This window comes from Cydia strobilella, chromosome 2 (genome assembly GCF_947568885.1).
Source record: "Cydia strobilella chromosome 2, ilCydStro3.1, whole genome shotgun sequence".
Lineage (NCBI taxonomy): Eukaryota > Metazoa > Arthropoda > Insecta > Lepidoptera > Tortricidae > Cydia > Cydia strobilella.
Genome location: NC_086042.1, coordinates 1,129,208 through 1,145,340, shown reverse-complemented (window position 1 = coordinate 1,145,340; position 16,133 = coordinate 1,129,208). Strand labels below are relative to the sequence as shown.

Sequence of the window (16,133 nt, the reverse complement as noted above, 5' to 3'; positions counted from 1 at the left end):
GGTTGGGTTAGGTTAGGTTGGATGGTTGGGGTTGCGGATGAGTGACGCCGCGTGCCCGTGACTCCACCCCAAAGGCAGAGAGACGAACACCCCAGGTTTTTTAGTGAGTAGAAATCTCACATATCCTCAGTGCCTCCCCCTGGCGCTGGGGAATCTATCGAATATTTTTCCTGGGCAAAAAAAAAAAAAGGTTGGATGGTTGGATTATGTAAATTTACGAAATGAAATTTGCCCAATTAAAAATATGGGATAAATAGTTTGGGAACTGAAAGTTTGTCAAGTAATTTTCGCCGAAACATCAGTAAACCAAGTAGGATAAATGTTAGAATGAGATGTAGGATGAAATATGAATCGAGACATAAACCTATAAACGCGAGTGGCGAAGCATTTTACTATCATATGTGTGTGGTAGTCAAGTCGTTGGAAAAATGCAGAAATATACAGTATATTACGGTCCGAATTAGGGTTGCCACCCATACTATAATATATAGTATCGTACTATATTTAAGTCACTTGTACTATATATTATACAAAAACAATATAGTACGAAAAATAATATATTTTCATCACTCAAGAATGGGGTATACAAATGTCACCAATATTTGATTGGATTTTTAATTCGCCTCAAATCGGCGTCCTATTTTTTTTTCAAATTTCCCAGTAAATACTATATTTTTTCAATATTCTGACAAAAATACTATATGTGTATAGAAAAAAGGTGGCAACCCTAGTCCGAATCCTTATCATACATAGACAAGAGGTTAAATAAAATACTCTCTTACAGTTATCGTTTTGAACTTTTGACACTATAGAGATGAGTTTAAAGCCCTCTTCACATGGAGACTGTATAAAGGAGCCAAATCTCTATGTATGAAAAGTGTCCATCAAAAAACAGTAATTAGGCGGCGCCACCATACACCGAAATACTACCAAAAACAACCTACGTAATTTGGTCGGGTTATTTGTTGCCTTATATGGTTCATGTTATACTCATGTCCCAGAGCCTAACTAGCGCCACCGGAGAGATTAGGAACTATTATTTAAAGCTTAACGCGGTCACTTTTACAACAATTCTGCCATAAGAGATTGCGATCCTTTCTATACCATCCATACCTCTTCATCTATACTTCATCTATTTAATACAAACAGACAAGTAATACTGTCACTGTGTGTATGTGCAGTGTGCACGGCTGAGGAATGGGAATGTTGGGCGTCATGACAGAGTAGTGTCATTTTGTACGTACGGGCGCGGCGCACACTCTCCCACTTCCTCGACCTCCGAATACACGGAATTGGCGCGCGGACAGTACCGTCCTACCTATGTCTGAAAAGTTTCAGAGTTGGCCTGAGTGCAAAAAAAAATCCAAGTAGTCCCCATTCTTTCTTGATCTGGGAGAACGGAAAAGGTTCTTGGACGGCGCGATCTCTTGGTGGACCGTATAAGGATTTCTTACCGGAGCTGATAATGTCCTGTCTTGGGTTTGGGGATAGGGGGTTTCACACAGAGGATTCTCTTAACGAGGGAGATTTCACCTGAGTGCCGGGCGACTTCGGGCTGGGAGGTTCCGGCCGCGAGGAGGGCACAGGAATGCCGTTGTCCTGTATAAAATTGCGATCCCCGTACCTGTCTAGGCAGAGGCGTATGATGACGGCCGGATGCCTGATACTGATGGCAACCGGATAGGGTGGATGGAACCCAGGGCCTTTCCATCTCGCACCCGGCGTAGAGGTTGTAATGAGGGACCAGTGTGTGGTGTTGGTGTCGCTCTGTTCACTACCGTCAGGAGGGGGAGCTTCGGCTCCAGTGCCTTCGGGTCCAGGAGGGATCAGCCTCGGATGTCGGCAGCAGGCGGTGTTTTATTTATTTTATCAATCACTTCATGGTATCCTATTCAGATACCAACTAGACTAGACAAAACCATACCTACCTATCTAGGTAAGGTAGGTCCTTATACTAGAATTCGAACCTCCTACCTTGGATAAATTAAAAACTTTCGTGATTTCAAAGGGCATTTCCAAGATAATCAAAACTAGTAACGTAGGTAATCCTACCTGTGAAGATGGTGAAACTTTCCACAAAGTGGGCCAAGGAGATAAAACAGGTCTTATAGCGGAATGCAGAATTTGCTCGCTGCTAGATGCTAATATGTTGCTAACTTTGTTACTGCAATGTTCTGCCACCAGAGTGCAGCACTTAGCGTTTTTAGTAAACCATAATAGAGTAACTTATACATACTGTACCATTAACAGGTTTTTGACAAGTTTTCAGAGATAATAAAATATGACATTGATGCATCAAGGCGGTTTGTTTACAGAGGACCTATACCGGGAAACGCGAATCCGAAATTTCTCTATCTGCCTCTTTATTGCTCGAATATGCAAGAGTGACAGAGATGTTAGACAACGAAATTTCGATTTTCTTGTTTCGCGATAGACCCTCAGATTGTGGTAGTGCCGCCACCTACGCAGAGTTTCGCGTAATATTCCCTATTAAGGCGAGATATACCCAGGCCTAGTACAAGTTTCGTACTTCACATACAATTAAATAGTGCGTATACATTTGAATTAACTACCACTAATAAATGCAAGTGACTAGAAACATTTCGGGATTTCATTGTTCTATTGTCGAGTGGGTGAAACGTTTGACCTGCGTTAAGAGTCCCCGGCAAGCTCGGCCGAATTGCACCTTCCCATACAAACGTAGTCCGCTCTCATTTTAAAACTACGTGTTGGATTGTAATGAAACTTTGCACGTACAATGACATGAGGTATATCTAGGTCTGAAATTAGTTTATATAGCTCCAGTTTATAAAACAAACGAAATAGTGCAAAAACAAGTTTTGTATGAAAAACTTAAATTCGCTGTATTTTTTTTACTATGGTATCTGAAGCTACATAAACTAATTACAGACATAGATATACCTTATCCTATTGTAAGTACAAAGTTTCAGAGCAATCTAGCTAGTCGTTTTAAAATGAGAGCGGAACTACGTTTGTATGGAGAACCGAGCTTGCCGGAGACCCTTAGGTAAGTGTTGTTGTTTGTATGCAAGTAAATACACTCAAAGCTGTGGAAATGGGCGATTTTGAATTGAGATATCCATAGGAAATGAGTTTTCATTGATTTTACGTGTACAGAGGGAAATGGAAAGCGGTTCTCATTGGCATTTTATTTCCCTATTGCATGGAGTGAAAGCAAATTTGAAACTCATTTTAGACTTTAGAGTACGAATAAGTATAATCAGTGTGTTTATTGTTTTCATAGGTTATACAACGACCGGTCTGGCCTAGAGGGTAGTGACCCTGCCTGCGAAGCCGATGGTCCTGGGTTCCAAATCCCAGTAAGGGCATTTACTTGTGTGATGAGCAACAGATATTTGTTCCTGAGTCATGGTTGTTTTTCTATGTATTTAAGTATTTATATATTACTAGCTTTTGCCCGCGACTTCGTCTGCGTGGAATTAGTAATTTGGGTACCTTAATTCTTCAACAAATCTGCTTTTTTAATCCATCCTTTTTTCACCCCCAAATTGGTCCACACTGTACATTTCCACCCCATTTTTTACACCCTTAAGAGATTTTTTCGGGGATAAAAGTTATTCTATATCCTTTCCCACAGCTCAAACTATCCCCATACCAAGTTTCATCTAAATCGGTTCAGCGGTTATTGATTCCCCATACAAATTTCCACCCCCTTGAGGGGTGAGTTCTGGGATAAAAAGTATCCTATGTCCTTCCCCGGGAGTTAATCTATCTATATACCAAATTTCAACTAAATCGGTTTAGCGGTTTAAGCGTGAAGAGGTAACACACAGACAGACAGACAGACAGACTTTCGCATTTATAATATTAGTATGGATATATCGTTGTCTGAGTACCCACAACACAAGCCTTCTTGAGCTCAATTTGTGTAAAAATGTCCTATAATATTTTATTATTATTTATTTATTTATACAAGTATGAGACTATTTCCCTTTTATTCGTGTATCTAGATCACTGAAATACATTGAGTATGATATTTTTGAGTGGTGACCCCGTTGAAAACCGTCATTAAATCCCTCAATTAACTTTTTCGACGCCGTGTCAAACACAAAAGCTGTCATCCAGATGCCACGTCACCGAAGTGTCAAAATCAAAACTGAAATTTAACTTTACGCACATGCACGTATGTTGCTCTGTGGTCTATGACCGCTTAATCGGTCTTTGACGTTGAACCTACGGTGCGTATATATCGGTCATTGGCGTCCAAAAGGTTAAACAAATCAAAACAAAAGAGTAAATAATACCCAGTATATTATAATAATCATAATAACAAACAGTCTTTTACGTATTAACATTTCCTTACATCTACAAATAGCCTAATATTATTTACATTTGTATGGTAATTATTGTAGAAGCAAAATCAGCAACATCCAATTGTTTTCCTAAAACTGAATTTTCTACTGAGGTGTGCAATAAAAAGTGTTCTATCTATATATCTACCTATCCACAGGTAAAAAAGTGCATAGGGTGCGTTGGGGTAAGGGGAGATTGAACGGGTTTTTCAAGAGGGGTAAGACAAAAAATCGTCCGTATGCCGAAGCAATACGGGCGACTTTTCATCTTACGCTGAATGAAAAACCCGTTCAACCTTACCCCAACGCACCCTATTGCTAAGTTTGCTTTTATATAACTCATTTATTTTTATACAACTATTATTTTCTCGGTGGTCTTCGCATCAATATTCTTTACATTTGTCCTTCATCAATTCAATATTTTTTACGTTAATTTTATTTACAGATTGCCTAACCGACGTGTTCATCATAGGATCTTTCTTACCTTGTATAAAATTAGGGTAATCATTACTAGAACCTTCACTTGTATGCGAGATCTCCTTCTGATTTAATATAGGGACTTCTGTTACTATTCTATTTATCTCAGTGACTTCATTGGGTACACTGGGTACGTCATTTTCTAGAAAATGGAAATCGTTATGCATTAAATACAGAGATTCTAAAGGAAAGTTCATGTCATATCGAGATAGTAGTTTGTTGTCATCTGAATTATCATCTATTTCGATGACATCGTTCTGAGGATCTGATACGTCTAAAGCTGCAGCAGAAAGATCTAAATGTCCAGGATATTGTTCTCCTATAATATTATCAATTAAGTACTGGTCTATTATAGAAGGATTTGTCGTCGTATTGTTCATAGCCATGTTGTAAAAAGCGTCGCTTTTCACTTCATTCTTTATCACTTTAAAGTTTTTATGAATATCTTCTAGAGGTGGTGACGCTTTGTATTCCCTGCTTAGTGACTGGTTACTCATTATGTTGGCATTACACATGCGTTCCAAACTTGGTGACTGTGTATTTTGTTTAATTGTAGCTTCTATTTTAATGTAACTAGGATCATTATTTTGTATTTTTTGAGGCGGTGGAAGTATGATAGAGTTAACGTTCATCTGATTGTTGAATGTGAACATCTGTGAGTTGTCAACGTTGTCGACGGGCGGAGTGGAGGCAGCATGGAGCAAGGTTTCTTGAGGGTACGGTATGATATTATTAGGAGATTCACTAAGCTCCGGCTCTGGTTGTAGCTGCATGAACTGAGTTGTTATTAAGTTGTTAAAAGTGACGGCACCTAGTCCAAACCTTTCATTATCTTCTAATCTTTTAAACGCCATCTTTTGCTGAGAATGGAACATATTCTCTTGATCAGGACCTTTTAAAATCAAATTACTTTTCACGGATATTTTAGGCTTTTTCCTAGGCATTCCATCTGGCTCTATTAAATTGACGGGAGAATTACTAGATGAAGGTACTGGCAGGATCTGTGTAGGTTTTATGATAGGTCCGGTAACTTTGGTCATTGGGAGGGATATTTTGTGGAGAGGGTTTAAGGTTATGTTCTGCATGGACAGTTGTGCTGGTGGAAGTCTGATGGGGAAATTAGCCATGATATTGTTGCTCATATTGCTTATGACTGAATGGTTCGACACTAAAGAGTTTACTGTGCTATTTGGGCACAAAGTCTGCTCAATTGGGACTGGAGTATTCAAATAGTGTAGGTTCCCCTGAGTAGCATCATATGTTAAATTCTGCAGAGTATGTTGTGTAGTATATTGCCTATCCATTAAAGTATCACTTGAACTTTCAGAAATAAGACAGTCGGAGTTATTATCGTCTTTACTGAGATCAGTTACGATAACTTGTGAATCGAAATTACTCTGCTGCTTTTCGTTGGCAGAATTTGCATAATTTTTGGAAAAATTCTGCGATAATGTTTCAGACAAACTGTCACAATCATATACTTCAATAGGGATATCATTAACTGGTTTGGGGCTCTGTTCCTTACTTTCCTCATTGACTTTGGCTGTTTCTTCAACTTTCTCTGTAGTTTCGCTCGGTACAGTCCAAGCTAGTTTCTTCGACTTGGTCATTTCTATTAACAACTGTACTCCTTCTTTATCTGTGTGAGTAGTAAGGTGGGTGAGGTACAAATCTTTGCTGACAGTCTTGAAGACACAGTATGGGCAGCGGTGGAGATCAGTTGAAGTTACGTTGGGGTGCATTGAGATCATGTGACTTGCGAAGTTGTTCGATTGAATGGTGCTGAACGGACAATGTTTGCACTTATATGCGACTTCTTTAGTGTGTACTTTTTTGTGGCGTCTCATGGCGTTGTGGTCGGCGGCACGGTAGCTGCATTGGTCGCAGGAGTAGGGCTTGTCGCCTGCAATATAATAAATAAGAACAGTTAAAATGTATGAAAAGATTAATCACATTCGTTGGGACCAGTACGACCGGTCCGACTGCCAAAAAGTTTGCCATCTTTTATCTCTCCAGCTTACTGTACATTACGCTGCAGAGATACTGCAACCTTGAATACCCTAATATCTATACGATACCTAATCGCTTCGCCTATGATTGCCTCGATGGTTGTAAATCAAATAAATGAAATGCAGCGCTCTGCTAAGTAACCTTTATTTGATTACGCAACTTGTCAAAATACACAAGCAAAACGTTTGAAAAACGTAAGCCCTAAGCTAACCAAAACTTGCCAATGCAATTTTGATTTGTCGAATTAAAGATTCATAATACATAATACTATGGAATAGAAGAACTTTTAAGGCCGCGGAGCGGGCGCAAGCGGCGCGCGGCGCCAAAGTCTCTCATACCAAAAGTACCTTTTGCTGCATGTTTCAATGAACGAAATTTATTCAGTAAAATACTTAAGCTTTAAATTAAATTAATCAGTTGTCAATGTCAAGTTAATACTTAATTAACATATGTAATATTTACTTGTAATAAAAAATAGTCCTAAAAGACGATTTTTAACATATTGTCTGCAATATAATAGCATTAATAGCAGTTAATAGGAAAATGTAAATTAGAACCATAACTTTAGATCAATTATATTGGATCTTTTTTAGGGTTCTGTACCCAAAGGGTAAAACCTTACCCATATTACTAAGACTGTCTGTCTGTCTGTCCGTCTGTCACCAGGCTGTATCTCATCAACTGTGATAGATACAGCTATAACAACAAATACTAAAAACAGAATAAAATAAATATTTAAGTGGGGCTCCCATACAACAAACATGATTTTTTGCCGTTTTTTGCGTAATGGTACGGAACCCTTCGTGCGCGAGTCCGACTTGCACTTAGGGATTGACAGGAATGACAGGGCAAGCTATGCTGGCGCCATCTGCTAAATACTTCTACCGGCCAACCCCATTAGGTACACGGAACATGACTCACCAGTATGTGATCTCAAATGCACCTTCATCTCATCCTTCCTCGAAGCAGTATAATCGCAATGGCAGCACTTGAACGGCCTCAGCTTCTCGTGCACCGCGGACACATGCAGCTTCAGTCTTCGCTTGGTGAGGAACCGCTGGGGGCAGATGGAGCATTTGTACTGTGGGTCTTCCTTGTGAAATGTTTTGTGCTTGGAGAGCTGGTTGGCGGTTTTGAAGGATTTTTGGCAGATGGTACCTGAAATTGGGACAAATGTTACTTCAGAGAGAAAGAGAAAGGGGACAGTAAACTTTAGGTCTGCTGCCTTGTGGCCTAAATCGAAAACTTAACCCTACACACCTACTACCTACCTACACACTTTACACATCATATGAACACTAGACTTGATTTTGTAACTACAACACATTTTTCAGGTGTGCAATAAATAGTATTCTATTTATCTATCTTGTTAAAAACAAGTATAATTATTACCAATGACTGCTACTTACAAGCATAAGCCTTCACCTTCCCATGGCACTTTATATGCTGGTTGTACCTGGCCCGTTTGTACGTTTTAAACCCACAAATCTCACATGTCGGCATCTCCATGTCTATCTCGTGCGTCTTCCAAAGATGTGTATGTATTGCCTCTGTGTCCAAAAACACCATGGCACACTCCGGACATTGAAATTTTTTGTTTAAATGGCATTTTCTGTGGTACGCTAATTTTTCTAAACTTTTTACCCGAAACCGACAATTATTGACTGAGCATATTAGCTGTTTATCACGCTCAAGCATAGTTTCCAGGTCAATTTTCTCCTCCGTTTTATCGGTAGCTGTATTCAATGGTTTACACATTAGTTTTGCCAGCTTACCAAGCCTGTTTACTGGATCCGTGTTGTCTATAGATTGATTGATGTTATTATCTATTGGTTTTCTAGGTTGGATAGATGAAATCAGGTCCGGAGTAACACTGGACACTTGTAAGACATTACAAGCTGTCACCGGTGTCACAGCATTGGTCACATTGACATACTGAGTTGAAATTGGATTTGTGTACACAATGTTTATGCTAGCTTCCTGTATTATTTCCTTTGGATCAACCTTTTCAAAATTTGGTGTGCTCATCTTCTGCAATTCATCCACTGATATGAAAGCAACACCTTGAGGTAGAGATTCATTGTTTGCATTAACAATATCTGGGACTATTTCTATAACCTGTGGTATTTTGACGTCAGCTTCCTGAGGCGTAGACTGACTTGTGATGTCTTCTTTCTTTAATTTGGCATTTTTTAGTGCAAGTTGGACGAGGCTTTTGACCATTTTCTTGACGTCTTTGATACCCATTTTGTGGTGGTTGCGCAGATGATTCCGTAAAGTCTCTTCCGCGTCGAAAATACTCGAGCAACCTGGGCAGTTGATCTGAATGTTGTCCGCGAGGCCGTTGCTCTTGGCCAGGTCAGGGTGCGCCGTGAACAGGTGGAACTTTATGTCATCCTCAGCTAGAGCCATGTACGGGCACGCCTCGCACTTAAAGAAGGCCGTAGACCCTACGGATTTCTCTTCATACGACATCAATTTGTCCTTCACTGCTGGTTTGGCGTCACTTGTATGTGCCTGCGCCCCAGGCTCCACGTTCATGATAAAACATTGTGACGACATTGTTCTGTTATTCCAGCACTTTTAATTTAAGTGATCATTTTGATAACGAACATGTTTTAAGAAAAATACAATAGAAACATGAACGAAATAAACAGAGAAATCAACTGTCACTGTCAACCAAATTATGTCAAAAATCTGTCAATCAAGTCAAATCTCAATAATCTTCGGCTGCGTTCAACTTTCAGGAAATTCTAAAAAGATTTTAATAAATCTTGAATTAAAATAAATTATATTTGATAAGAAACAAAATAAGATGTCAGAACTATATTCACAATAAAAACCACAACATATTTATTTAGGTATTGCCCAAAGAGTATATAACCACTAGTATTGCCCACAATCTATGTTATGGCTTTTTATGAACGCATTTATTACACATAACATTTCGGTGTACGCATGACTGCGTTCAACTAATAGCACCTTTAATGTAGATTAAATGTGACTACTATAACACGCATCAGCAACAAAATATAGAATTATTATTAACTTACTTTTTAAATAATTTAAATATTCGAATCTATTAACAATCAATATTCAAATCATTCAATTCACTCCACACTGCGTATAACGGAAAGTGCCCCAAACGCTGACGTTTCCTTTGGTCGGCGATTGTCAATTTCCGTTCCGTTCGTGCTTCGTGTATTTTTTATTAGTTATAATTATTATAAACCACATTAAAAATGACTGTAAGTATCACTTCTATCCGATTTTCGCCTATGAGCACCGGTAAAACATGAATCTGATTATTTTACTTTGTTTCTAGTTGGAAATCGAAATGATGGTGCGCTATGCCTCGCCTATCAACCCGGCAATTTTCCCGCACCTAACGATGCTTCTGCTGGGCATCGGCATCTTTTTCACGGCGTGGTTCTTCGTGTACGAGGTCACAAGCTCTAAAGGCAATCGGGACTTGTTTAAGGAACTTCTCTTGTCCCTCGTCGCAGCTCTGTTCTCTGGTTTTGGAATTCTATTCTTGCTGTTGTGGGTAGGGATATATGTGTAACATTCGCCAAGTTTTAGTTTATAAGTTATTATTATGCACCATTCCTGGGAGATTGCGAGAGACTGGACAGTCTGATGAGAAATGTTTTATTATTTAAGAAATAAAGTTTATGCTATCTGCATGCCTTGTTTTCTTTCAAAATACCAATTGCAGTTTTTTTGGACCCAATGTTTTCTTAATGACCTAAAAATATATATCATATCAGGGGAGACTGGGAAGACTTGGTCACCTAAATTACAAAACCATATTTTGGATTTGTAAGTATTTATCTACTTACTCTTATTGTAATTGTGTTGACAATCCTTATTGGAGCTATAATTTTATTTTCATCAGTATTGTTATTATTTTCATTTTTATTTTTATTTTGACGATCATGATAGAAATTCTTATATTTTTGACATTAATAAACTTATTATGTAAATTGTCTTTCATGAAATAAATCATCTAATCTAATCTAATCATAATGAATTGCCCATAAATGAAAAATAAGCGAGCTGGTGCGAATTAAAATGATGGGTAAAGTCGAAGGCATGAGACCTCGGGGCCCTCCCCTGCTAGATGGTGTGCCCTAAAGTACTGCACCTATGCAATTAAAATTGCATGAGGCTATGAGCTTGCTGAGGGACAGAATACTATGGAGAAACCTGGTCTTCAACAGAAGGACATGATGTCAAGATCCTCAGCACTGACTGACTGAAGAAGAAAGCCAACAGGCAGGATCAGATCAGAGATCAAGATCCTAGTGGACTGCTGCACTAAATATGTAAGTACTTAGTAAGTAGTAGCAGTGGGGAGACATCTTCTTTTGGGCAAACTGCTCTGTTCAGCTCAGCATTGCTCTGAGAAATTATTAGGGTTGGTACAACTTGGCGTCCACCATAATATTATAAGAAATCTGTGTTATACATACAGCTTGTCAAGATCCTTGCAAAGTTATCAATATACTCAGATTTGCTATTGTATTCCGTAAGGCGTTATTTTAATGGGGTTGGCCGGTCGAAGTGTTTCTCAGATGGCGCCAGCATAGCTTGCCCTGTCAATCCCTAGAATTGTCAAATTTTTGTTTTTGGATGCCAGCCCTTTGAGCCAAATCTCATAGAAAAAGGGGCAAGCTATGATGGCGCCATCTCTGCAAACCTTTGACAGTTGCCAATCCCTTTAACATGTGGTGTCCGTGGCATTTAGGTATAATCAGCAAAGCTGTTAGCTTTTGTATGCAGGGGTGCATAGTAATTTTGCTTACTGCACATTCGTACAAACATTTTGAAAAACACCTATTGTGTGGAGTCAGGGCCCGAACCCACGACCTCCGATTTGGAAACCGCACGCTTAGTTGCCTCTTGGCAAACAGGAATCCAAACTTATTTATTTTTAACTACGGCAAAGAAAAAGGAGGGTTATGATTTTGACCGGTACTTGTATGTGGGTTTGTGGGCAGGAATTACTGTATGATCATCTGTTTCCTAATAACTTCCAACTTACTCATAACAATACATCCTAAAGTACAAATGGCGGATTAAGTGGATTAAATTAAGTCCCCGCGCGGCAAGCTCGGCCGAATTGCACCTGTCCTTACAAACTTAGTTCCGTTCTCATTTTAAAACTACTAATGTTGTAATGAAACTTTGCACATACAATGACATGAGATATATCTAGGTCTGAAATTAGTTTATATAGTTCCAGTTTATAAAACAAACGAAATAGAGCAAAAATTAGTTTTGTATGAAAAACTTAAATTCGCTGTATTTTTTTAACAACTGTGGTATCTGAAGCTACATAAACTAATTACAGATATAGATATACCTCATCCTATTGTAAGTACAAAGTTTCAGAGCAATCTAGCTAGTTGTTTTAAAATGAGAGCGGAACTACGTTTATATGGAGAACCGAGCTTGCAGACCATTAAGTATGTAATTTTTTTAAATAGGTACCGAATGACGTGCCTAAATAAAGTCATTGTCATCATCGATTTGCACCGAACCGGCCTTGGCGCCCTTGGCGGTAATACATTGTAATCATATTCAAATTGAAAACATAAATGACGACAATTGGAAAGGAGTTCGGCTGTTTATTGACAATATGTACCCTAGTTATAGTAGTTATTTACTAGACAACAACTTAAATGTTAATATATTATTCCTTTTTATTAGGGTTCCGTACCAAAAGGGTAAAAACGGGACCCTATTACTAAGACTCCGCTGTCCGTCTGTCTGTCTGTCACCAGGCTGTATCTCATGAACCGTGATAGCTAGACAGTTGAAATTTTGACAGATGATGTATTTCTGTTGCCGCTACAACATATACAACAAATAGTAAAAAGTACGGAACCCTCGGTGCGCGAGTTCGACTCGCACTTGACCGGTTTTTTGTGGGACGTCCCACATTATTACAATCTATAAATTATGATTAATTAATATTAGGCTTATTTTGCTTTTAAAGGAAACATTCTTTTGTTTTTGAAAATAAACAAAACTGCATTTAAAGATTTTTCTTGAAAAATTAAAAATGATTTATTTGTGTATCAAAAATGCAGCTTATTACATAGTAGAATTACATTTTTAGGAGTATTCTATTATTAGACAGCCTAGGAATAGTGTCCTGAGCCCTAAACTAGGTAAACCTGTCTTAAAGGGATCAGGGAATAAACCACCGCCAGTTCTAGCAATGCAATCTTTTTTTTTTTTTTTTGCTTGTCTAAAAATATTCTTAGAATACTAAATATTCCATTTTATGGATGTTTTGTACGACAGACTAGTGCCTGTTTCTTAATATCGCACAATATCGCCTCGTGTGTAGGTAATCATCAACTTAGCACACTTGTATCATAATGTACTATTATTATTGTTCCACAGTTTATGCCTCCTCTACACTATCCGCGATGATCGTTGGTAGTATCATCGTTAATCATCTATCATCGGCAAGATCATCGTGTAAGCATCCACATGATCGCCTGTACAACGCAGCGCAGCGACAAGTACTATTAGTTATTCTGTGGCAGCGATTCCAAAACCGACAACTCACGGGTCGCAGGCGATGATTGGCGGGGACTGCCGAGTATGCCCTCTACACTATCGTATCAAATGATAATACTATATATTACTTATTCTGTGCTATCATGCTAGCCATTCATCGTCTATCATCGCCGATAGTGTAGAGGACCCTTAGATGCGCGAGGCAGGATTTGATGCATATTGCATAATGCATACTACATATTTTACAACATTGTAGTAAATAATTCGTAAACAAGAATATTCTCGGCGAACAAGTTTGCGAAGATGGTGTGGCTTGTTTCCACCAATCAGACAATGTTCGATATGGCAATGATTTATATAACTCCGTATAAGATGGATAATGGATACAGTCTAAGGAAAAAAGTTCCTCGGAAATCAAGACAATTTGATTCTCGAACAGATGGCGCCACCACGTTTTATCACCTTTGGCCCATTCTCGACTAGATGACGTTGACGGTTTTGTTTGTTATTTAAAAATTTAAACGCATATCAGTGAAAGAACATAGGTCAAAATCATATAAAAATTATAAATGTAATCATTTATCCATACATAAATACATTTTACGGTATTTTTAACCATTTTCATTTTTAGTTTTAATCGTGTGTCGATAGATGGCAGTGAATTTACTGTGTCTAGAAAATTTACTATGACATTAGTCCTCTATCCTATATATCCTCTTTGGATATGGTGATCATTGATTACCATTCGTTAGTAACCACTTAACCAGTTTATTCATTGTGAATAGGAAGCGAAGCGTAATCCCATAAAAGATAAAATTATTATAGTCGTAGTGGTCGTAAGAACTCATTATTGAAAGTTATGAAAGTGACCATTATTTTTTCTATTTATGAAAAAATAATAGTCACTTCATAGCTAGATCATATTAGAATTTGATCATTTCATGAAGTGCCATTTTAACACTTCATATATCATGCTTCATATACACGGTCGTCGTGAACGCTGCTCGCACTATTAGTGCTTGAGAAAGGAGACCTAGGCTCTCCGAAACATGTCGCGCGAGTGACTAAAACAAGTGAGTCTAAACCGTAAAATGATTTAATACTTCATATATCCTTAAATTTCGGGCACTGGAAGGATACTCGGTGTTTTTTTGTATATGACTTAAGTACCTGTAGCCAAATAAACATAATATAAATAAAATACCCCTTAATGTTGAATGGGGGGTTAAATGCTATAATCGCCACGCTTGGCAGCCGGGTTGGCGATCGCAGTAGGTTCCACCGCTCTAAGGAGACGCTGCTGCCCGTCCTCCGGTGGTTTCTGGTCTTCTGGTCGCAGTTTACGGACACCCCCTTAGCCCCCTTAAATACCCCTTAATAATACGTACCTTATCTTATGGGGGCGACTCACCGTTTGCTGGAAATAAAATTACATACCGTTTTATTAAGACGACAGACGTCGGGTTTTTTATCACATAGCCCAAGTATTCAGTCAATCTCCAACGCCTTCACCCAATAGCCTATTCATTTTAGATTCCATCGTCAACTCTCGATTAAAAAGAAGCGAGTGAAACCGTTAAGTTAGCTATTAAACTCTCAATAGTCCTTACATCCTTGTGGGTAGGTACAGGTACTGCCACTGCCTGCGTGCGTCGGGATACTGCCGTTTAGCCAAAATATTTTTCGCCAAATTTCACTTCCCAACAAACTTATGGCATCAGTCTCATTTCCCAAATGAAATATTAGCAAGTTTTTTACTTCGCAACCATTTCATTTCCCAACCCCATACTTGCGAAAAGAAAATGACGTACTAGGTTGGGTTAGATTAGGTTGGATTATGAAAAATTGCGAAATGAAATTTTGCCAAATGATAATTTGCGTAAAATAGTTTGGGAAGTCGATTTTTGGCAATACATTAGTAAACCTCGTGCGTCCCCTGAGTCAAAAAGAGTAACAAAACTACGTGTTGACTTCGGCTCCGCACACGCCTCCCAAATGTCCAGATAACCATTGTTCCGTGACGAGTAGAGACATACCTTATAATTACTACGAATATCCTTTCATCTGTGGGAGACCCGAATCACGGAATAATTAATAGTATTGTTATACAGAACGGCCACGCACCGCCCCGCTCCGACTCGAATTACCTCGCCCCGCGACAGCAGATTGACGACCGTTTGCCGGCCGCTCAGTACTATTAGACCTGTACCAATAACTTCTGAGGTTATAAGAATATTAATGTTGCTTATTTTTTATATATAGTTTCCAGACCATATACTAAACCTAAAAATAATATTTTGTGTCATCCTAGGTATTTGCTTAGGTAGAAATTTAGGTATTTCTTTTTTCAATCAGCATTCTGTAAAAAAAATATTCGAGACGAAATTCTTTGTTTCCCTGTAAAGGCAAAGTGGCTTCCGACGTACACACGCATTTTGTGTCATTTTCATCCACGGCTATAATGGCATTTAGTAAATACCTAATATTGATCCTAAAACGCCTAAAAAAATATTAGAGTCGATAAGTGAAGTGTTGTACTTTACAGAACATTGTTATATGTTACTCAAACAAATCTGTGTCAAATTCATCCACCGCTTTTATTTAAAAAAAATTTTTTTCTAATTAACACCCTGTATCTGCCACAAAAAAAATTCATATTATTAAGTTTACGTCTACAATATTATAATACCACATTGAGACATCATTCATAATTTGGGTCATTTTGATCCACGGTTTTTTTACTATCTGGCAAAATAAAACTCAATTGAGCAAGAA

The 16,133-nt window shown here is 38.4% G+C and overlaps 3 protein-coding genes across 3 annotated transcripts in view; 2 read left to right on the top strand and 1 right to left on the bottom strand.

The window, feature by feature from the left end:
* LOC134755353 (scavenger receptor class B member 1-like) overlaps window positions 1–16,133 on the top strand; it is a 106,555-nt gene that overhangs the window by 40,390 nt on the left and 50,032 nt on the right. The gene's annotated exons all lie outside the window — the stretch shown is intronic.
* Window positions 4,275–9,437, bottom strand: LOC134749855 (RE1-silencing transcription factor-like). Its single transcript, XM_063684856.1, has 3 exons — window positions 8,231–9,437; window positions 7,743–7,979; window positions 4,275–6,714 (listed from the first exon to the last, which is right to left on the bottom strand). Exons 1-3 carry the CDS (start codon window positions 9,381–9,383, stop codon window positions 4,718–4,720), a joined length of 3,387 nt encoding a protein of 1,128 aa, XP_063540926.1. The 5' UTR covers window positions 9,384–9,437; the 3' UTR covers window positions 4,275–4,717.
* On the top strand, window positions 9,964–10,504 carry LOC134755398 (transmembrane protein 258). The gene is made up of 2 exons (XM_063691953.1): window positions 9,964–10,069; window positions 10,147–10,504. The coding sequence occupies exons 1-2, from the start codon at window positions 10,064–10,066 to the stop codon at window positions 10,384–10,386; spliced, it is 246 nt and encodes an 81-aa protein (XP_063548023.1). The 5' UTR covers window positions 9,964–10,063; the 3' UTR covers window positions 10,387–10,504.